This window comes from Salvelinus sp. IW2-2015, linkage group LG1 (genome assembly GCF_002910315.2).
Source record: "Salvelinus sp. IW2-2015 linkage group LG1, ASM291031v2, whole genome shotgun sequence".
NCBI classification, from domain to species: Eukaryota; Metazoa; Chordata; class Actinopteri; order Salmoniformes; family Salmonidae; genus Salvelinus; species Salvelinus sp. IW2-2015.
The window spans coordinates 1,953,248-1,977,838 of record NC_036838.1 but is presented as its reverse complement, the minus strand read 5'-3'; the positions used below and the strand labels follow the sequence as shown (position 1 = coordinate 1,977,838).

General features: G+C 41.3%; 1 protein-coding gene across 1 annotated transcript in view; it reads left to right on the top strand.

Moving 5' to 3' along the window:
* LOC111957030 (VPS10 domain-containing receptor SorCS1-like) overlaps nucleotides 1–19,449 on the top strand; it is a 55,041-nt gene extending 35,592 nt beyond the window's left edge. The window contains exons 14-24 of the mRNA XM_070447808.1: nucleotides 648–761; nucleotides 1,521–1,692; nucleotides 1,973–2,159; nucleotides 3,258–3,391; nucleotides 3,934–4,057; nucleotides 4,320–4,432; nucleotides 9,101–9,235; nucleotides 12,950–13,049; nucleotides 13,724–13,829; nucleotides 14,864–15,033; nucleotides 15,388–19,449. Coding sequence (XP_070303909.1) covers nucleotides 648–761; nucleotides 1,521–1,692; nucleotides 1,973–2,159; nucleotides 3,258–3,391; nucleotides 3,934–4,057; nucleotides 4,320–4,432; nucleotides 9,101–9,235; nucleotides 12,950–13,049; nucleotides 13,724–13,829; nucleotides 14,864–15,033; nucleotides 15,388–15,452 — 1,420 coding nt within the window. The 3' untranslated portion in view covers nucleotides 15,453–19,449. The remainder of the gene's footprint in view (nucleotides 1–647; nucleotides 762–1,520; nucleotides 1,693–1,972; nucleotides 2,160–3,257; nucleotides 3,392–3,933; nucleotides 4,058–4,319; nucleotides 4,433–9,100; nucleotides 9,236–12,949; nucleotides 13,050–13,723; nucleotides 13,830–14,863; nucleotides 15,034–15,387) is intronic.
* Nucleotides 19,450–24,591: the final 5,142 nt, after the last annotated feature.

Genomic DNA, 24,591 nt, shown 5'->3' with positions numbered 1-24,591 from the left:
CTTTTAATTATCTATCAGTATTATTAATGTTGCTTTTGTTAATTCCCAAATCCATGGGCCCCTTGAGTGAGGCGGTGAACTTGGAATGAGTTTTAGTAAGAGACAATTAATCATCGGGCTTAATAGTGTTCATTAACTATCACAACACTTCTGCATCTCTGTGCATGTCGGCCTAATTGGGCCAATTTGTTCCTATCATTTTGAGGACGCGCGTGCTGGCAACGTTGCCTTTTAATGATAGGACAAACAAACCAGAGACCTGTTTAAAAAATGTACAAATAAAATAGAGTTTTTGTCAAATCAGTTTGTTTGAGATGTGTTTTCAGGCCCCAGTGCAGAGTCCCACCCCAAACCCTCAAAGAGGGTCTGTCACATAAATCAAATGTATCAAAACAAACTTTGTAGAATTTCACTTGACTGTGTTAATGCTATCATTGTAGCATAAACAACTTTGGCTGGGTTTGAAAAACTAAAAATACAATCATATTATTACAACATTTCTGTCAAATCAATAAGTGCCAGTGAAATTCTTCAATTATTTTCACTCCATGGTCACCAGTATGAGTCAGGAATTGAATCACTTATAAAAGTTTACTGTGTAGCATTTCACTCGACTGTTTATTTTTGGTATGATCCAAACATTACAGTGACTATGGCTACGAGAGGCGAAGTGACGGCAAGTGCACCCCCGCCTTTTGGTTCCTCCCATCGTCCATGTCTAGAAGCTGTACCACAGGGACTACTTTCATCAACAGCACTGGGTAAGCAGATATTCCCCAGGACTCTCATTAGCCTCTTACAGATGTTGGATCTTAATTTGATCACCCTGTTGAAGGAGAACTTTCCTACAATGCAGGAAATGTACAATTTGTAGTGTATTTGAGGTTTAAAAAGGCTTCTGAAGTTTATCATTTTCCCTTACAAAAAAATTATCAAACCTTACAAAAATGTTCAGTAGCCCTTTCTTGCCATCAATGACCAAAATAGCTGTTTTTGGAGGAATGTTATTCATATTTTTCATAAAAACATCTAAAATCCGGTGTTTCTATGTCAAACAGTTTTGGTATAGTTCAGTCTCCTGTGATGTGTATATAAAGAGTAATTTTGGGATGAAAACTAAAAATTGAATACATTTCAACTCTATATCTGACATGTGTACATGGGTCTTCTTTTTTTAAGCCCATAACCACGTGTGTGAGTTGTATACTCTTTTTTTCAAAGTAGATTTGTTTAAGACTACCAAGAATCACACCGTGTGACCCTGATTTAGCCCACTGCAGTAAAAGGTTATTTTCTGCCTCAAATTAAGTTCCTACATCTGTATGTACACTCATTCACTATTTAATTAAAACTGACCGCGAAGGTACACTTGGAATAAGGATATTTCAAATGACAGGACTTTATTGTAAGAGAATGTGTTCTCAATAGCCAACCTGCCAACCTGCTAAGGTCGTCCTTCTCTATGCTCATGTATCCATCAGCAAAGCCTCTAACCGCAGTTGTGACCTATGTACATTCAGCTACAGGAAGGTTGTGTCCAATAACTGCACAGCGGGCGTGATAGCAGAGTACACGGCCAGGAGGCAGCACTGTCCTACCCAGGCCCCCAAAGGCCTGCACCTCGTCACCAGTGAAGGAAAGCTGACAGCTACGCTGGCCACCAATGTCACCTTCCTGGTGTTTCTTGAAGAGGTGAGTGTTTTTTTTCCTAAGGAGCAAAACAGTAACTGGCTCCCTGTTCATTCAGACCGGGCGCTGACTTTAACTCAGTATTGTAAAATGTATGTCAACTCTCCACTTCTGTAATAGCAACAAAATACTCTCTATTATATTACTATGCCATTACATCTTCATATAAAGTGTTAGCAAATAACATGTTCATGGAAATGTTATTTCAAACATACCTACAGTAGCTACTGTAAGAATACCGTTCTCGTTCTTCAATCGTTGATGACTGTTACCTCCTGTATAGGGCGACGGAGCCAGGACCAGCATCATGGTGGACTTCGGGGACGGTCACGCTCTGACCTACTCCAACGTGAGCTCCATAGAGGATGGGGTCAAGCACGTCTACAAGGCTGTGGGGATCTACCGTGTGACCGCTACAGGAGAGAACAGCCTGGGGTCGGAGAGCGTGGTGCTGTACCTCCACGTCACATGTGAGTCTGTCTCTCTCACTGTGGGTTCACCAAGTCATGGTCTTCAACCGCCATACTTCATGTTTGGTCTTCAACCTTTAACATGTGAGTGTAGTTTTATCTCTTCCCGTACCTTACCTTAGGTCAGTGTAGCCCGTAATCTACAGACAAAATTGTTCCTTTGCAGACTTTTACTTGCGTAGAACAGTGTTTCCCAACCCTGGTCCTGGAGTACACCCAACAGTACACATTTGTATTGTAGTCCTGGACAAGCACACCTCATTCAACTCATTGAGGGCTTGATGATTAGTTGACAAGTTGAATCAGCTGTGCTTGTCCAAGGTTACAATAAAAATATATACTGTTGGGGGTACCTCGAGGACCAGGTTTGGGAAACACTGGCATAGAACGTTATATTTGTTATCTGTTTGTGTAATATGCATGTCATGATCCGACATCAGTGGAGATGAAGGTAGCCTAAATCCATTACAATTCCAGTCAAGCCGAAGCCCTTTTCTCTATATAATACCCCTTCAGGGTACCCCCACTCTAACTCTAACATGCAAGTCATTCCCGTCTTCTCTGTGATGATGGGGCTGACCACCACTGGTGGTTTCATGGGTGACAGATGTAACGTAGTTGACTTATTGATCAGGGAGCTGTGGGACCTTGCAATCTGTCGATCTTGATGTGCCAGCCGTTACAAATGGGACCAGCCAGGACCCAGGAGTGCCAGGGATGAAAAATAACACACAGATGGCGACCACAACGTCCCAGAATGGACCAGATCCTCTGAATGCAGCTCACTTTTTTTTATGTGCCTTCAATTCATAAGGGGCCCATAGACGGATACTCTGAAGATTTCTGCTTACCTTTATTTAATTTGAGGCCAGAAAACTTTAAGGAGTCAATCGGTTCACTGTAATATGTATTTTTTGTGCCTTCATTTCATATCATAAGGGGCTACAAACTTACTTTGTGGATTCAGTCAGTTCACTGTGATCCATTTTTTAGGGCAGATCATTTTGAATGCAACTTCATCCATTTCATAAGAGGCCCCAACATGTTGTGGAGTCAGTCTCAGTGGGTTCACTGTCGTGTATTTTTGTGACTGATTAGGTCAGCTGGAGTATATCCATCTCTCCGCTCCCTTTGTGGCGGTGAAGAGTAAGGAAGTCAACCTCACCGCTGTGCTGTGGCCTAGCCAAGTGGGAACAGTCACCTACATCTGGTGGTTCGGAAATAACACTGAGGTAAGATAAGATACTTCAATACTGCTGGGACTTGTAGTTTTATTGTATGCTCATCCTTCACACTGTAAGATAAAGTGACGTGAAGAAAGATTTGTGCCAGATTTACAAATTAGAGCAGTATTTGTCTGACTTAATTCAGAATTTGTTTTTTTTGGTTGGGCAATGAGTTTAGCTACTAATGCAGCTGCTAGCTACTCTAGTACATGAGGAAATTATCCAGAATTAGCATGTCAGAGCCATTTCAAGAACAAATGGAGATCCAAGTAACGACAGAGAGAACTGCTGGTGTCTCATGGAACTCTCCCCGGACAGTTCTATGTAGCACAGCTGCGATCATGGTTCCTTGGGGGGCGATGTGGGTTGTGTTTATGTCTGTGGCTGCCTGCCTGCCTCCCGGCTGACACCTCTGTAGTGTAAATAGTGCCTGTGTGAGATGTTAACAAGGTTGATAAGGGCCTCCCATGGGAACCTCCTTGCTCTCTCGCTCTTCCCTTTTCTCGCTCGCTCTCTCTTTCTCTCTTTCTTTCTCTTTCTCTTTGCAGCCGATAATCACCCTGGAAGGGAGCGTGGCGTGCACGTTCTCCCGGGAAGGCGTCAACACTGTCACCGTGCAGGTGTCCGCTGGGAACGCCATCCTGCAGGACCGGAAAACCATCGCTGTCCACGGTGAGCAGTGAGCTGTTTTTTTGTTTGTTTTGTATTGTAAACAGCCAGACAGCCATGTATACTGCTAGAGGTTGGTTTCTAGGTGACTTTGTAGATTTTAATGCACTGGAGGTTGGCTAGTAAGTATGATTTTAAAGTAGCTATTTTTAAAAGTAATTGTTAACTACTCATTCATTTGACACATTCATTATTTCAGACAATAGGGCAGAAATAGAAAAGCATCGCCATCAGCTGATCGTCATATAGTTGTTTCTCTGTGCAGAATATTTCAGGTCACATCTACTAGCCTTCTCATCTAACCTGGACGACCACAACCCCGACGTGGCCGAATGGAGACTGGACGTCAGCAGAGTCATCAAGAACTCCATGGTCAAAGTGAGTGGTCCTTGTATCTAACTGTATGTTACATACGTACACTCACACACACAGAGTATATACCGAGCAGAAATATAAACGCAACATGCAACAATTTCAACGATTTTACTGAGTTACAGTTCATATAAGGAAATCAGTCAATTCAAATGAATTCATTAGGCCCTATTCTATGGATTTCACATGACTGGGCAGCGGCACAGCCATGGGTGGGGAGCCAGGCTCAGCCAATCACAAATACCCCCCCCCCCCCACCTCAAACGATCCCGCAGGTAAAGAAGCCAGGTGTGGTAGTCCTGGGCTGTCGTGGTTACATGTGGTCTACGTGAGGCCAGTTGGACGTACTGCCAAAATCTCTAATGGAGGCAGCTTCTGGTAGAGATATGAAAATTATCTGGCAACAGCTCTGGTGGACTTTCCTGCAGTCAGCATGCCAATTGCACACCTGTCAGGTGGATGGATTATTGTGGCAAGGAGCACTAACAGGGATGTAAACAAATGTGTACACAACATTTGAGAGAAATAAGCTTTTTGTGCATATGGAAAATGTCTGGGATTTTTTTTTTTTCAGCTCATGAAACGCTTTGTTTATCAACACTTTAGCGTTTATATTTTGTTTCAATGTTTTTAGTCTGTGGCCCACTTTACAATACATTCCCTGTGACCTCAGGTCGTGACTGAGATGAATCCACATTTTATGATAACTGGCAAGGGAAAATTACTTCAAGTAAATTCTAAATTGCTGTTGCACTCCCTTCCTTGTCACATTGAACTATGGAATTGCTGGTCGCCTGTGAGTTCAGGGTCGTATTTGTGGAGGCCATACATGTACAAATAAATCTCACTGTCTGATTGTCATGGTTTAGTGAATTTAGGCCCAGCTGGACTGTAGCTCCGAATTTAATCAACCGTCAGTGTGAGGGACATGCACTGCATGAATGTATGTGGACACCTTCTCTCCGAACGTCACATTCCAAAATCGTGGGGATTAATGTGGAGTTGGTCCCCCCTTTGCTGCTATAACAGCCTCCACTCTTCTGGGAAGGCTATCCACTAGATGTAGGAACATTGCTGCGGGGACTTGCTTCCATTCAGCCACAAGAGCATTAGTGAGGTCTATGGTGGAAATTCTAACCAAGTGAGAGAGACTTTGTCATTTCTTCAAACAATCATCTTTATTTAATATCAATTAATTATTGCAATAATGAAGCTGGTTGACCTCACACTCTTGATCGTTGGACCGAGAGCTCAACAATACTTAAAAAAAAACAGAGGCCCCATATAGCAGACCTAAAAATGCTTAGTCATGGCTGGTTCCACCCCTCCCATGCAGATTGGGGCATCATAAGCCACCTTGGGTCCATCTTGTGGTTATGTGCACCGGGTGTTGTTTACCCCTACCTGGCTTAGTTTCTCAGAAACAAAGATGATTAGGACAAATAGGGGTTTGCTCTACTCTGTCCAGGCTATCTCTATCTCAGGTCACCCCATGTCCTTGAGTAAACACAGACCAGCTGCAGGGAGCTAGAGGAGAACCATCCCTTTACAAAAGCACAGCATTAGTAGTTATGAAAATCTCTTACTATTTGTTAAGCATATAATTGTTAACTATTAATATTAAATCAAAGCAGGTAAATACGTAATTTTTCTCTCACAGATCGGGCACTGATGTTGGACGATTAGGCCTGGCTCACAGTCGGCGTTCCAATTCATCCCAAAGGTGTTCGACGTGGTTGAGGTCAGGGCTCTGTGCAGGCCAGTCAAGTTCTTTCACATCGACAAACCATTTCTATATGGACCTCGCTTTGTGCACGTAGGCATTGTCATGCTGAAACAGGAAAAGGCCTTTCCCAAACTGTTGCCACAAAGTTGGAAGCACAGAATTGTCTAGAATGTCATTGTATGCTCTAGCATTACGTTTTCCCTTCTCTGGAACTAAGGGGCCTAGCCCGAACCATGAAAAACAGCCCTGGACCATTATTCCTCCTCCACCAAACTTTAGAGTTGGCACTATGCATTTTGGCACGTAGCATTCTCCTGGCATCCACCAAACCCGGAGTCGTCTGTCGGATTGCCAGATGGTGAAGTGTGATTCATCACTCCAGAGAACGCTTTTCCACTGTGTTGGGACAGTAACGAGTCCAATGGCAGCAAGCTTTACACCACTCCAGCCGACGCTTGGCATTGCGAATGGTGATCTTAGGCTTGTGTGCGGCTGCTCGGCCATGGAAACCCATTTCATGATGCTCCTGACAAACAGTTCTTGTGCTGACGTTGCTTCCAGAGGCAGTTTTGAACTCGGTAGTGAGCTACGTGCTTCAGCACTCGCGGGTCCTGTTCTGTGAGCTTGTGTGGCCTACCACTTCGCGGCTGAGCCGTTGTTGCTCCTAGATGTTTCCACTTAACAATAACAGCACTTACAGTTGACCGGGGCAGCTCTAGCAGGGCAGAAATTTGACGAACTGACTTGTAGGAAAGGTGGGATCCTATGACGGTGCCACGTTGAAAGTCACTGAGCTTTTCAGAAAGGCCGTTCTACTGCCATTGCTTGTTTATGGAGATTGCATTGCTGTATGCTCAATTTTATACACCTGTCAGCAACAAGTGTGGCTGAAATAGCCTAGTCCACTAATTTGAAGGGGTGTCCACATACTTTTGTATATACAGTTTGAAGTCGGAATGTTTACATAAACCTTAGCCAAATACATTTAAACTCAGTTTTTCACAATTCCTGACATTTAATCCTAGTAAAAAAGTCCCTGTCTTAGGTCAGTTAGGATCACCACTTGATTTTAAGAATGTGAAATGTCAGAATAATAGTAGAGATTTATTTCAGCTTTCATTTCTTTAATCACATTCCCAGTGGGTCAGAAGTTTACATACACTCAATTAGTATTTGGTAGCATTGCCTTTAAGTTCTTTAACTTGGGTCAAACATTTCGGGTAGCCTTCCATAAGCTTCCCACAATAAATTGGGTGAATTTTGGCCCATTCCTCCTGACAGAGCTGGTGTAATGGAGTCAGGTTTGTAGGCCTCCTTGCTCACACATGCCTTTTCAGTTCTGCCCACAAATGTTCTATAGGATTGAGGTCAGGGCTTTGTGATGGCCACTCCAATACATTGACTTTGTTGTCCTTAAGCCATTTTCCACAACTTTGGAAGTATGCTTGGGGTCATTGTCCATTTGGAAGGCCCATTTGCGACCAAGCTTTAACTTCCTGACTGATGTCTTGAGATGTTGCTTCAATCTATCCACATAACTTTCCTGCTTCATGATGCCATCTATTTTGTGAAGTGCACCAGCAAAGCACCCCCACAACATGATGCTGCCACCCCCGTGCTTCACGGTTGGGATGGTGTTCTTCGGCTTGCAAGTCTCCCCTTTAATCCTCCAAACATAACGACGGTCATTATGGCCAAACAGTTCTAGTTTTGTTTCATCAGACCAGAGGAGCGGCCTCTGTTGTTCTGGGATTGATTTGCACTTTTCGCACAAAAAGACGCTCATCTCTCGGAGACAGAACACGTCTCCTTCCTGAGCGGTATGTCGGCTGCGTGGTCCCATGTTGTTTATACTTGCGTACTATTGTTTGTACAGATGAACATGGTACCTTCAGGCATTTGGAAATTGCTCCAAAGGATGAACCAGACTTGTGGAGGTCTACAATTTGTTTTCTCAGGTCTTGGCTGATTTCTTTTGATTTTCCCATGATGTCAAGCAAAGAGGCACTGAGTTTGAAGGTAGGCCTTGAAATACATCCACAGGTACCCATCGAATTGACTCAAATTATGCCAATTAGCTTATCAGAAGCTTCTAAAGCCGTGACATCATTTTCTGGAATGTTCCAAGCTGTTTAAAGGCACAGTCAACTTAGTGTATGTAAACTTCTGACCCACTGGAATTGTGATACAGTGAATTTTTAGTGAAATAATCTGTCTGTAAACAATTGTTGGAAAAATTACTTGGAAAAATTAAAGTAGATGTCCTAATCGACTTGCCAAAACGATAGTTTGTTAACAAGAAATTTGTGGAGTGGTTGAAAAACAAGTTTTAATGACTCCAACCTAAGTGTATGTAAACTTCCGACTTCAACTGTATAATGTACTTCAAATCCACACATGACATGTTGGATAGACATTGTAGTATCCACAAAATGTATTGAATTGCTCATACTCTTCAGTATATTTGAGAACGGAAATCAAACCATATTTGATACAAACAGCTCAGGACCTGAGTAGTATAATAATTTCAGATCTAAGTCTCATTGATGTTAGTAATAATGCATCACAGTGAGTTTCACAGCAATGTATCACAGTCACACTAATTATGATCATACAGACAATTCCTATTTTTCGATGCCACTGCTTTCCAAGTTGATGTGCTTAGTGACATGAAAAGCAATCCAGTCTGGTCCTCTTTCTGTTCTTCCTCCCTTTCCTCTTCTTCCTCCATCTTCCTATTCCTCCTCTCCCTCTCCATCTCCCTCTTCTTCCTCCTCTCCATCTTCATCTTCCTCTCCCTCTCCATCTCCCTCCTCTTCTTCCATCTTCCTCGTCTCTCTCTCCATCTCCCGCTTCCTCTTTTCCCCTTCCTCTCCCAACTCCCCATCCTACCCCTCTCCCTTCTCATCTCTCTCTTCTTTCTCTCCCTCCTCCTCATCTTTCTCTAGGCCACAGGGGTGAGCCCGGAGCTGCTCCTTGTCACCGTCCTACCAGGGTTGCCCACGGCAGCAGAGTTTTTCCTCCTGCCAGACAAAGAGTTAACGGAGGGCAAGCCAGAGAAGAACTCAGCTCATTTAGACCAGGTATGATTGATTAAATTACAGGCGTTTTCTGTGAGTTGAAACATAGACATAACATATTATAGGCTTTAGCCTTATTCAAAATACATGATATAAAGGTTTATTCACGCTTGTAACAGGTGAAAAAAGCATATCTGTCAGTGTTACCTGTCAGTTAACTATTAGCAAAATGGGTATCTGACAACTAGGTTTTCATAATTTCCATAAGTAAACCATAAAATTGAATACATTAAGTTCCTATATTGATTCATGCCAGATGTTTGAGTGGGAGTAGGAGCATACTTTTTATGTGTTAATTTGACAAATACTTATCACTGAATGACATTTGGAGCTATATTTTAGGGGGATATTACTCTGCTTGTTGGATGTTTGGGTTTGACAGCTAAGCACTTGTTTTCTTGCACCTTCATGTTCGCCATCTGTTGATTTTCTTGTTATTCCATTTGGCATAATTTAGAAGTTTCCACTGAACTAAACATGAGTAGGCTTAGAAATATTCCCTTTTCTAACATTCTTCACTAACACATAGCTGTGTTGGTCTATACTGCTACATGGTCTGAAAACAGAATTGCAACGTATTTGTATGGCTTTTAAGGCTTCATATTTTCTCCAGTAGATGTCAATATTGTCCACATGGGCTTACACACACACGCGCGCACGCACACACACACACACTCTGCAGAATATCAACTAGCCTCATCAATAAGTGTGACAAGCTTTTAAAAGCCATCACTGTGGACAACTTTACTGTAGAATACCCCGAGTCCTCTCTATGTGAGAGGGCGGGGGTTGCAGTCTTTCACAGGAATAAACCCAGACAAAGATAGTGTATCTGCTGAAACTGGCCACAGAATCACCAGCAGGTATCAAAATGTACTGAATTAGCTCCAAGGCCCATATAATAGATCATGGATGATCATTAAAAAGATGTGAGTAAAATAGAACCAGGAAGAAATGAATTGTATCCCACCCCCCTCTCAAATCTGCCTGGCTATGGCAAGACCCTTCTCACTCAGGCCCCAGCAATACATCTTTATTCAAGGTTTGCATCTTGAAAGTGTAATGTGCGGTTGTGCTTATTAGAATGTATAATAGATTTAGTGACCCCGATACACAGTGAGGAAAAAGTAATTATTCATAGCTATAGTCTAATTTTAAACTTGGTAAGAAATATAAAAGCGGGAAGGAATGTGAAGGACTGGGAGAAACTACTCATATCACAATTAATTTGGTAAATGAGGCAGATAAAATTAATGAAGCCGAGCAAAGAAATAAGATGGATTCCGCAGGGAAAAGGGAATTTGTTTAGCCGGGGTCTTTCTATGCATGACCTGCATATATATTCTCTGTTTTAGTCTTTGGCCTGAATGCAAAGTAAAAAGGATACAACTTTGTTAAATGACATATCTGACATAATGTGTTACAGTTTAGATTTATAATGGTACAAATCATCATTTGTGTGATTTGATATCACATGGACGGTATAGTTCAGGGGACTATGTCCGGACTAAATTGGAAGCATCATGAAATGGAACACTGTATTCCAGCTGTAGCCTCAAGGTCAGGGTGATATGTCTGATTTATGTCCAAACTGCACGTTCTCTGTGCAGAAGGTTACTTGTCGCTCTAAAAACCGTAGTAAAAGCAAGGTTTTTCATCAAATAGGCCCTGCATTATGTATTAAAGTGGCGAGAACCTGCATGGATTCATCCATAGATATTTCACTTTAAATGGGTTTCTGGGTGGAGGGAGCGTGCAGTGAGCCGTGGGGGTGTGTAGTATCAGTGAGTCGTGGTGGGTATCAGTAAGTATGTGGTGGAAAGATCTGCCTCGGCATGGTATGCATGAGAAGAAACTCGTTCTGAAACGAACCAATAATATGACTAGAGTAGGTATACTAGTTATACTATTTAATGATACTGCTAGATGTCTCTTATACTGTATGGTGAAGTGTATTGAGATGATTTATGCAGTTTCGATACAGTTGGAGTTGATTTAGTGTTGATCTATAGACCAGCGGTCAAGAGCGTTGGGACAGTAACCGAATGGTTGCTGGTTTGAATCGCCGATCCGACTAAGTGAACATCTGTTAATCAGTCACATGCGCCGAATACAACAAGTGTAGGTACACCTTACCGTGAAATGCTTACTTACAAGCCCTTAACCATCAATGAATGCATTTCAAGAAAGAGTTAAGAAAATATTTACCAAATAKACTAAAGTACAAAATAATAAAAGTAACACAAAATAACAATAATGAGGCTAATAACGATACAGTGGGTTAGTCTAAGGTAATTTGTACATGTAGATAGAGTGACTATGCATAGATAATAAACAGCAAGTAGAAGCAGTGTAAAAACAAATGGAGGGGGGGTCAATGTAAATAGTCCGGTGGCCATTTGATTAATTGTTCAGCAGTCTTATGGCTTGGGGGTAGAAGCTGTTAAGGAGCCTTTTGGTCTTAGACTTGGTGCTCTGGTAACGCTAGCCGCGTGGTAGCAGAGAAAACAGTCTTTGACTTGGGTGACTTGAATCTCTGACAATGTTTTGGGATTTTCTCTGACACGCCTAGTATATAGGTCCTGGATGGCAGGAAGCTTGGCCCCAGTGATGTACTAGGCCGTACGCACTACCCTCTGTAGCGGTTTACGGTCAGATGCCGAGCAGTTGTAATACAAGGAACTAATGCAACGTGTTAGGATGCTCTCGATGGTGCAGCTATATAACTTTTTGAGGATCTGGGGACCCATGCCAAATCTTTTCAGTCTCCTGAGGGGGAAAAGGTTTTGTCGTGCCCTGTCTTGGTGTGTTTGTTGGTGATAGTTTGTTGGTGATGTGGGCACCAAGGAACTTAACTCTCGACCCGCTCCACTACAGCCCCGCCGATGTTAACGGGGGCCTGTTCGGCCCGCGTTTTCCTGTTGTCCACGATCAGCTCCTTTTGTCTTGCTCACAAATATATGAGCAATATATTTCCCTCACTAACTTTAAACATCAGCTATCTGAGCAGCTAACCGGTCGCTGCAGCTGTACATAGCCCATCTGTAAATAGCCCATCCAATCTACCTACCTCATCCCCATATTGTTTTTAATTACTTTTCTGCTCTTTTGCACCGCAGTATTTCTACTTGCACATCATCATCTGCACATCTGTCACTCCAGTGTTAATTTGCTAAATTGTAATTACTTCGCTACTATGGCCTATTTATTGTCTTACCTCCTCACGCTATTTGCACACACTGTATATATACTTTCTTTTTTCTATTGTGTTATTGACTGTATGCTTGTTTATTCCATGTGTAACTCTGTGTTGTTTGTGTCGCACTGCTTTGCTTTATCTTGGCCAGGTCGCAGTTGTAAATGAGAACTTGTTCTCAACTAGCCTACCTGGTTAAATAAAGGTTAAATAAAAAATGTTTAAAACATTGAGGGATTGGTAGTTGTCCTGGCACCCCACTGCCAGGTCTCTGACCTCCTCCCTATAGGCTGTCTCATCGTTGTCGGTGACAGGACAACATTGTGTGCCCTTGAGCAAGGCAATTAACCCTAATTGCTCTGGATAAGACGCTAAATGTAAATTTACTCTCACATATCTCTGATATAAAAAGCTCCAATAAGTTGATTTAGAAATCGTAATACTCTAATTATTATGTAAATTGATGCGCATATACTTGAAATTAATGTTTTTTGTTGTTGTGTTTGTCTCTCCCTCTCTAGCTCTCTGAAATCCTGCTTAGCGCCCTCAACCAAAACCTGGTCCAGTTCACCCTTCGGCCTGGGGTCCAGGTCACAGTATACGCTGCACATTTGTCAGCAGGTAAGTGTCTGCATCTCTTCGAATACAAATACCTACATTTTGTTTGTGTTTGCTCGGTGTATTGAGGATAACTGGGTCGTTTTAATGACTATATAGATGGATAGAGATAGTTCTAGATAGAAATAGAGAGCCAGGGCCCGTATTCAAAAAGTGTCTCAAAATAGGACTGCTGATCTAGGATCAGTTTTGCATTTTAGATCATAACAAATAAGATTATATGGAAAGGAAGGACCTGATCTTAGATCAGCACTCCTGCACTAAGACTCTTTGTGAATACAGGCCCAGGGGGTCTATTTCCTGCCCAGCGACTAACACCCCCCCAACCCTGTTGTCTGATTGGCTCCCATCATGTAGCTACACAGAGACATTCAGAGAGTGAGCATCGTTACAAGTATGTGTGCCTCTTCCTTTTGGGGATGCTGCTACTGTCCTAGGGGCTTATAAGATAAAGAGTAAGAGAAGTCAATAAATACTTACCGTATCAAAAACGTAATCACAATACAATTTTATATTTTTTTATAAATTATTTTATTGTTATGTTTTGTATTTTATTAATTAGTAGGTGTCACTTTTCATGTTGACTTCTTAAACGCATGATTTACTTGTTCTCTATGGAAACTGTTTGGAATTGAATGTATACTGTACTGTGTGACTCTTGTCTCCCACCTCTACAGCGCCCCTAGTGGACACGAGTGAGAACCACAGCGGCTCGGCCATGCTGATGCTGCTGTCGGTTGTGGTTCTGGGTTTGGCGATATTTGTCGTCTACAAATTCAAAAGGTACAGTGCTCATGATATACTGTAGAGATGATCTCTATAACCCATATCTGGTTGTAAGTTGCCAGGACGTTGGGAGAATGTTACTAACCAAGTGGGAAAGTTCCTGAGTGTTGACGAAACATTTTGAATTGGCTAGGACACTGAGGAGTGATCTATGATCTCACTGTTCGACTAGGGTCTAATCCCACTTCTGACACCAATTGTGAGCTATGAGCTACATTATAATTATGGTTATACATCAGAAAGGACATTGGGGAAAATTACTAACCAAATGGGAGTTACTGAGTGTCTAGACATTTGGCATTTAACAAAAATACTGTCTATCAAACGTCTATGTGAAAACTTTCAGTTTCAAGGGAGAAATGGCTTATCTCTTTCAACTTTCTTAGAATCCTTTTGTCGAGGCATTTTCTCTGTCCGCAAATGAAATGCCAGTCAGCCTTCAGGCATTATCAATATTTAGCCCTTTGAGCTTTGCTAGTTGACCTTTCTGAAATGTTAAATTATTTCCGTCCACCTTGGTACAGTTCTGTGTGAAAGGGCAGTAGGGGTCAATGAGACGAGATCTATAGAGAGAAACAGAAGAGGGAGAGAAAGAGCGAAAGCCAAACAACACATAGGTCTTAGAACATAAATGTGTTTATACAGTAGAATGTCTAATTGCCTTTTTTTATAATATTGTATTTTTTGTGTTCCCTTTTTTTGAATCAAATACAACATACACATATGAACAGCAACTTACAGACACACACAAACAACGACTACAACTCCTCTGCCCAGACCCTCTGCCTTCCAAAAGCATACAGTATAATCCTATTTTACATACAAATATATACAAAATTACATAAGGCCGGAAGGCATCGAAACAAAGCATTTAAGTCAACTGGGTATATCTCCTGGGTGCAGCTACACATTATTGGGTTGTAAAGAGGAGCATCAGAATTATTTGGTCCCCGAGGCAGGCAATCCCTCTCCCATTTTATTAGTCTGGCAAATTTCTTTATCCCCCGTCTCATTGTAAATCTTTCCTCAAGGAAGATCCCAGGCCTCAACGTCTATGCGCAGATGCAGAACGAAAAAGAACAAGAAATGATCCCGAGTCCAGTAAGTCCGACGGAAAGCACCCTGGTGTCCTCGAACACTCCGAGGGAGCTGGTGACTTCTCCGGAGCTTATGGACGCAGAGTTGAACACACGGCCCATCGGTGAATAAATAAGCCACTTTTATTTAAATTCTTTATTTTTTATTTTTTTACTGTAGTTACTAAGTCTAGTACTACAAATTTTATTTCACTTTGACTGCAATTTCTTGTCACATAATTACATTTTGTTCCATCGCTTTCACATACTATATCGGTTGCCATGAAGATAATCTCTTGTCATTCACATAAGAGACTTTCACTGAGGTTTTGATTAATAAATTGATAGCCCCATTCCACTCTAGGTTTGAGCAAGAGCCTCATTCATTGTGGAGAAATGTGACTTAACTCATACTGACTGGAATGTCTTCTGACATCTTTCCTCATGTCTCTGTCTCCCATCATTTTCTCCTTTTAAAGGATGCATCAAACCTCACGCACATGTCAAGTTCTCAACGGAACTCCCCACGTACATCAACGTTTAAGAACTCTGGACAACTCCGAAAAAACAGCGACTCCATTCWGTGTCATGGACTTTTTGAATAATTTGAGCGGACACAATGGTTTTGAGCTTCATACCTGTGCATGTTGGACTTTACTGACTTTGCTGACACTTACTGTGCTCTGTGAAAACCAGAAGAAACTGTATACAGGTTTTTGTTTTTTTCATAATGTATGTCTATCCAATAAAAAATAATTTTTGATGAAATGTATTTATACAAAGTCAAGTACATAACTACAAATGGAAAGCCAGCATGATCTAAAGAAAAAATACACAAAAAAAACAGCACTCTTTTGGTTCGCTTACTGTGAGTGTCTTACATCCTTTTTCGCTACTGCGTGTCGCTAACAGAGGTGGTACACTATTTATTCATAAGAACATACTTTAAAGTATATAATTGAATTTAAAATCACGTTTATTTTGTAAATCATGAATGTCTGTGATATTTGTGTATTTTAATAACAAATTGCAAACTGAAAAACGATATCAATTATTAATACAACCATTTTGTTTCCGTTCCGATCACTGTCTCACGAAAAGCTGATTATGGCACAATACACTTTTGTACTAAAATGTTTTGTTTTTGCTTACAATGTAATAATTCGAAGACAGATACAGGGTTTGGTTGTCTCGATTTGGTGATTTTATTGAACTTTTCTGTTAATCTCTACACTATGAGCTATATTTAACGAGAAACACTAGTTGTATGACACTTTTTTTCCCAATGTAATAGCTTGCCTGAGAAACATGGTGCTAGCCTGCTACCATGGTAGGGACTTCAAGATAAACCAATGTAGATTCATTAAGTTTTCAGTTCCCTCTGACACCATGCATTAGTTACACCTGATTTCATAGAAGAGAAATGGGCAGAAGACAGTTATTTCGGAGGCATCAAAATCAGTCAATATCCTCTCAAAGTAACCTTTTTTCCCGAAGTTAACTGGAGGTTGCGAAAGTTAAAATGAAAAACAGCTACTTTAAGATGAAATATCTAGTGGAGCGTTCAGAGCGAAAAAAGAGTGGACTGCCTTTTATGGTAAGACACACCAGGGCATTGAAATAGGGAGAACAGAACAGAACTGCAAGTCTAGTCGGGAATTTAGTTAATGCAGCCAGTCAAGCTCAATGCTGGTTAAGGTTGGTGACACATTTAGGCTAATGTCACCCAGTCTCGGCCCCGTGTTCTCCATCTCTGTCGCGTATTGTACCCCCTTTCAAGAACCAAAGGAAGTAGAGTGCAGATGGTAGGGTACATGGATGGTTAACTTGTTTTGAGAAGCAGGGTTGGACGCAGTCGAACCCCGAAGTGTTGTTCTGACAGACGTGATTGTTTGGTTGATGGTTATGGTATTTCAGAAGACCCTTATTGTCATTCCATAAAGACAATTATAGAGGGAAAATTGTTATGTTTCTGGAATCTTCATATAACCATTATTCTACTGTAGCTGGACAGTGATGCTAAAATATTCCAAGTGACTTGAACTATGTAGCATACATATTGTATACACACACACGAACACCCACCCACCAACACACAACCTAGAATGTACAGTACCAGTCAAGTTTGGACACACCTACTCATTCAAGGGTTTTTCTTAATTTTTTACTATTTTCTACATAGTATTGATGTCTTCAATATTATTATACAATCATGTAACCAAAAAAGTGTTAAACAAATCAATGTATTTTATATTTGAGATTCTTCAAAGTAGCCATCCTTTGCCTTGATGACAGCTTTGCGCTCTTGGCATTCTCTCAACCAGCTTCACCTGGAATGCTTTTCCAACAGTCTTGAAGGAGTTCCCACATATGCTAAGCACTTTATGGCTGCTTTTCCTTCACTCTGCGGTCCAACTCATTCCAAACCATCTCAATTGGGTTGAGGTCGAGTGATTATGGAGACCAGGTCATCTGATGAGGCACTCCATCACTCTCTTTCTTGGTCAAATAGCCCTTACACAGCCTGGAGGTGTGTTTTGGGTCATTGACCTGTTGAAAAACAAATGATAGTCCCACTAAGCGCAAACCAGATTGGATGGTGTATCGCTGCAGAATGCTGTAGTAGCCATGTTGGTTAAGTATGCCTTGAATTCTAAATAAATCACAGACAGAGTGTCACCAGCAAAGCACCATCACACCACCACCTCCATGCTTCACGGTGGGAACCACACATGTGGAGATCATCCGTTCACCTACTCTGCGTCTCACAAAGACATGGCGGTATGAACAAAAATCTCAAATTTGGATTAATCAGACCAAAGAACAGATTTCCACCGGTCTGATGTCCATTGCTCATGTCTCTTGGCTCAAGCAAGTCTCTTCTTATTGGTGTCGTTTAGTAGTGGTTTCTTTGCAGAAATTTAACCACGAAGGCCTGATTCACAGTCTCCTCTGAACAGTTGATGTTGAGATGTGTCTGCTACTTGAACTCTGAAGCATTTATTTGGGCTGCAATTTCTGAGGCTGGTAACTCGAATGAACTTATCCTCTGCAGCAGAAGTAACTCTGGGTCTTCCTTTCCTGTGGCGGTCCTCATGAGAGCCAGTTTCATGATGGTTTTTGAGACTGCACTTGAAGAAACTTTCAAAGTTCTGGAAATGTTCCGCATTGACTGACCTTCAGGTCTTAAAGTAATGATGGACTGTCGTTTCTCTTTGCTTATTTGAGTTGTTCTTGCCATAATATGGACTTGGTCTTTTACCAATCTTCTGTATACAACCCCTACCTTTGTCACAACACAACTGATTGGCTCAAACTCAGGAAAGAAGGAAAGGAAAGAAATTCTACAAATGAACTTTTAACAAGGCACACCTGTTAATTGAAATTATTTCCAGGTGACTACCTCATGAATCTGGGTGTGAGAATGCCAAGAGTGTTCAAAGCTGTCATCAAGGCAAAGGGTTGCTACTTTGAAGAATCTCAAATATATAATATATTTTGAGTTTAACACTTTTTTTGGTTACCACATGATTCCACGTGTTATTTCATAGTTTTGTAGTTTTTCATAGTTTTATTATTCCACAATGTAGAAAATAGTAAAAATAAAGAAAAACCCTTGAATGAGTAGGTGTGTCCAAACTTTTGACTGGTGTACTGTAAATCGAGAAAGAAACAGGACAATGTTCATGTCTATGACCTAGAAATAAGAGGTATTTTCACATAGATATGGACTGAACTAACTCATTGTTACATTGCAATCTTCCAATAGTGTTTCATAACAAAGCTTCTTAGATATATAAATATAAAAAAATACAGCCCATCCTCCGGTTTAAACATGTATATTTGAGGCTGCATGCTAGTACTATTTTAAATAACAAACCTAATTTAATCTTCTGTTTATTTTGTTTTATTTTTTATTTACAAGTCGACAAGAACATAAGCATTTCCTCAGAAAGAATACTATAAAGTTGCTATTTTATGTATATCAAAAACTATGACATTGTAACAGCTTTTGGCTAATGTTTTAACAAATGACTGGTTGAACTACAGAATATATAACTCCATCAGAGCAGCAGGAAACTCTAGCAATATGACCCTATATTTACTCCTGATTATCATCACATTAAAGGATTTAAGAGACTTTTCTGAGTGAATGGTCTCTTTAACATAAGTCTTCGAATAACAAGCTTTTGTGCTCCATATAAGTATTTTGACCTATAGAACAATGGCGGAGCTCTCAGAACCACCCCTTAGGCAATATTCAGCTGAGAACGAATCCACCGGCCCATACTGGCTCAAGTTAAGCACCTTCTGCCTTTGAATCCTTCAGGTTCACATATGGAGGCAGACAGGTGGACCTTCCCGGAAGCTCTGCTGGCAAGTGATAGGGAAACTCTGGGCCGGGATGTTCAGACATATTGTGATGTCACAGGACAGGATGTTATAACATACTGTGATGTCACAGGACAGGAATCCAAGGTGTGGGCTGGGCTGTGTACGAACGACAGACTAGCTAGAGTAAGAAACGGGCATGTCCAGTTCTCAACAGCCTGAATGTCTTGTTTCTTAAGCAGTTCTAATATGGACACCGTAAAACCTTGTTTAACATCTGAAACAAGGTCTGATTTCTACCAGTGAAACCAGCAGTATGGTGTCCATTTTAGGACATTATCCAGATGTGTGAAGGCATTAAAAGGAAACCAGCAGACACTCACACTTCACAAGGACTTGATTTTGTTCATCCCTAAGCTATAACTTTGCTCTCTTCCCCCATAGAGTTAGTGAGATTATTTTTGTAGACAGAGTTTTATTACTGTAAAGCTTTTATATAAAAATACAAAAGTTTAGGTGAACAATGTTTTTTGTTTTGACCTTAAATGTGCTGTGTGTAATTGTTTTATGCATTTACAATCATATTTATTAAATGGAAAGAAAGTTGATGTTAACAGTGTTTTCATTTTCTTACAATATTTGTAAAAAAAATACTATGTATTTGAGGAAGTTATATTCAACCTATAAAGAAAATTCGAATCAAACAGGTGTTGGTATTTTCTTATCCAGGCATACATGACAAATACATTGACAAATGTTGCATTTACCTTTACATGCATACTTGGTAAATACAATGACAAATGTATTTTCTCATATGCATACTTCGAGAGATAAATACATTGAAGTACAGTATGTGTAGTAGATGTGACTTAGCATCTCATAAGTGATTCCAGTAATGGTATACTTGATAATATGTCAACTTTAAGTAATAGCACAAACCTTACCATGCATAAAGCACTCAATATAGCCTATTCTTTTATCACAACAATGACTTCACGATAAAATCCTCATCACGCTCCCTGTCCGGTGAGGGTATCTGAGGCAACATAACGCAAGAGTGGTGATAATTCTGACGGTTATACAGAACCCTGTGTCCCTAACAAAGGGTTAATGGGAGAGAGAGAGATGGAGAAAGAGAGCAAGCGATGGAGATAGTGACAGAAAGAGAGAGGGAGTGAAAGAGACAGAAAGGAGATGATCGAGCGATAGAAGACACCGATGGAGAAGAGACAGGGATAGAGATATGGAGGGAGGGAGAGAGAGCGATGTAGGTGAGAGAGAAAGACCGAGAGGGGGAGAGGGAGAGCAGAATGGAGAAAAAGAGAAATAACAATGGAAAGAGAGACGGAGACCAGAAAAGTAACGTCCGGAGCCATTAGTGATGCATGGTGACGCTGCATCAGACTGACTTGAGGGACTCTTTAATCGTTCAAAGTCAGATCAGGGCCGGTGCCCTGGGAGACGGAGGGGAGATTAACCAAAGATCAATGCCAACAGGGGGCCAGCCCAGCGCTCCCTACTGCTGCTCCTGACATCTCAAGGAAATGGACTGCAGTGCCCCCAGACACCCAGCAGCCAGAGCACACAACACAGCACAGTGTAGCCCTGCTGCCGATATAGGGCTGGTATTATTAGACTGAAGGAGAGATACAGACACAGAGAAAGGCGTTTAACACTGTTGAAGTAAAACATGCGATGACGACGTTCAACTTGCTATGCCAATATTAGCCAGCGAGAGAGAGAGAAGGAAAGCAGTGAGACACAGGGGTAGCCAACTCTGCCTCTGACGTGTACACTGGAACACTTCTCCTCTAGCCTCCTGTTAAATCACCTGACTCTACGAGAGAGAAGAGAGAGAATGGCATCAAACACTGAAGTTAATCATGTGATTGCATTTCTAGTGTGCTTTGACTTCAATGGTTCTTCACCCAAGGAACATGATACTTACAGTGCCTTGTAAAACTATTCACCCCCTTGGCATTTTTCCTATTTTGTTGCCTTACAACCTGGAATTAAAATACATTTTCTGGGGGTTTGTATCATTTGATTTACACAACATGCTTACCACTTTGAAGATTTTTTTATTGTGAAACAAACTGAAAAAACTCCTGAAAACTCGAACATGCATAACTATTCACCCCCCCAAAGTCAATACTTTGTAGAGCCACCTTTTGCAGAAAGTACAGCTGCAAGTCTCTTGGGATATGTCTCTATAAGCTTGGAACATCTAGCCACTGTGATTTTTGCCCATTCTTCAAGGCAAAACTGRTCCAGCTCCTTCAAGTTGGATGGGTTCCTGCTGGTGTACAGCAATCTTTAAGTCATACCACAAATTCTCAATTGGATTGAGGTATGGGCTTTGACTAGGCTATTCCAAGACATTTAAATGTTTCCCCTTAAACCACTCGAGTGATGCTTTAGCAGTATGCTTAGGATCATTGTCCTGCTGGAAGGTGAACCTCCATCCCAGTCTCAAATCTCTCTTTGTTGCCTCTCTGATTAATGCCCTCCTTGCCTGGTCCGTGAGTTTTGGTGGGCGGCTCTCTCTTGGCAGGTTTGTTTTGGTGCCATATTCTTTAAGTTGTTTAATAATGAATTTAATTGGTGCGCTGTGGGATGTTCAAAGTTTCTGATATTTTTTTATAACCCAACCCTGATCTGTACTTCTCCACAACTTTGTCCCTGACCTGTTTGGAGAGCTCCTTGGTCTTCATGGTGCCGCTTGCTTGGTGGTGCCCCTTGCTTAGTGGTGTTGCAGACTCTGGGGCCTTTCAGAATTGGTGTATATACTCAGATCATGTGACAGATCATGTGACACTTAGATTGCACACAGGTGGACTTTATTTAATGAATTATGTAACTTCTGAAGGTAATTGGTTGCACCGGATCTTACTTAGTGGCTTCATAGCAAAGGAGGTTAATGCATATGCACTTTATTTATTTATATATTTTAAATTTGAAATATATTTAAAAAAAATTCACTTCACAAATTTGGACTATTTTGTGTATGTCCATTATATGAAATCCAAATAAAAATCCATTTAAATTGCAGATTGTAATGCAACAAAATAGGAAAAACGCCAAGGGGGGTGAACACTTTTGCAAGGCACTGTACACATAGCGTTTGATCATTGATGATCAGTAATACATCGGTTTTAGCAATGACTGTAATCCTGGTCCCCTATCATCCCTTATAGAGTTAGCGCCACCCCTGATAATGTCAACTTCAATAGTCCATGATGTCATGTTGAGTTAAAGCCCAGACTTAAAGTCAGGGAGTCTAGCGCTGAAGAAAAGAAGACGTAATTGCTTGAAGAGAGAGGAGGTTTAAAGGGAAGGACAGGAGGAGGACAGGAGACTGTGTGTGTTTCTGGTGGAACAGCGCCCAGGGTAATTAAAGCCCCTTCTTAGCCTTTACATCAATTAAAGACAAGGAACTACATAGTTATAACACAGTCCAGGAGCACACCCCCATTCTCATCGACAGGTCTGCAGTGGAGCAGGTTGAGAGCTTCAAGTTCCTTGGTATCCACATCACCAACAAACTAACTTGGTCCAAGCACAACAAGACAGTTGCGAAGAGGGCACGACAAAACCTATCCCCCCTCAGGAGACTGAACATATTTGGCATGGGTCCTCAGATGCTCAAAAGGTTTTACAGCTGCACCATCGAGAGCATCCTGACTGGTTGTATCACTGTCTGGTATGGCAACTGCTCGGCCTCCGACCGCAAGACACTACAGAGGGTAGTGTGAACGGCCCAGTACATCACTGGGACCAAGCTTCCTGCCATCCAGGACCTCTATACCAGGCGGTGTCAGAAGAAGGTCCTAAAAATTGTCAAAGACTCCAGCAACCCTAGTCATAGACTGTTCTCTCTGCTACCACACGGCTAGCGGTACTGGAGCGCCAAGTCTAGGTCCTAGAGGCTTCTAAACAGCTTCTACCCCAAAGCCATAAGACCCCTGAACACCTAATAAAATGGCTACTCAGACTGTTTGCATTCCCCCCACACTTTTACACCGCTGCTACTCTCTGTTGTTATCATCTATGCATAGTCACTTTAATAACTCTACCTACATGCATATATTACCTCAACTTACCGGTGCCCCTGCACATTGACTCTGTATCGGTACCCCCCTGAATATAGTCTTGCTATTGTTGTTTTACTGCTGCTCTTTAATTACTTGTTACTTTTATTTCTTATTCTTATCCTTATTTTTTTAAAGTGCATTGTTGGTTAGGGGCTCGTAAAGTAAGCATTTCACTGTAAGGTCTACACCTGTTGTATTCGGCGCATGTGACTAATAAAATTTGATTCGATTTGATATTCCTCTGAAGGAAACTCGAGAAGTAGCCCTTTCCTGCAGTCAAATTACCTAGTGGTCCCATGGATGGAATGTTATTCATGTTTTTCAGAATTTCATAAAACCCGCCAAAATTCTGGTGTTTCTATGTCAAACAGTTTTGTTATATTTCAGTCTTCAGTGATTTATATAAAGTGTAATATTGGGATGCAAACAATTTTTATTTTATTTTACCAGTTAAGTGGACCGAGAACATATTCTAATTTACAGCAACGACCTGGGGAATAGTTACAGGGGATCAATGAGACAATTGGAAGCTGGGAATGATTAGGTGGCCACGATGGTCAGATTGGGAATTTAGCCAGGGCACAGTGCCATGTGATCTTTAGTGACCACAGAGAGTCAGAATATCCTTTTAAAGTCCCATCCAAAAGACAGCACTTTCAGACTGTCCTGTTGGGTGAGGGGCATACACCCCCCCCCCCCCCTTCTCACTCCACCAGTTTATGACCCCCCCATAAATACCAAAACTCTCTCTCTCCACTCTACAGAATGGACTTTTTGAAAGCCCTTTGTTGCCACAGAGAAAGACTCTACAGGATGGTAACATCAGAAAGTTTGAACAATGAGACCATATTTCTGTAATGGAAGGGTCCATTGGTACTTCAAGAATATGATGTCAGATCAGTCATTGTTTTGGTAGATTGTTACTGATGAAGGACGACATAATTATATCTTTGAAAGTCTACACATTCTAGTTATCAGATTTACATCAAAATGTTGCAAAACTATGTGATTAAACATGAAACTATTTGTGAGAAGATAAAATGTGATTTAGCTTCTAAATGAGAGAATTGTTTCATAAGTAAACTTATGCTCAATCAGTAACCCCACCCATGGGAGCACAGACATTGGTTAGAAGGATGAAACACACCCCTTCTCCTACCCAGTACCAAAGCCCCTGTAACGATCATTAACATTTAGTTCCAGAAATGTGAAGACTGCTGTCCGAACGTTAAAAAGGGCGAATTTCAACATTGAGGT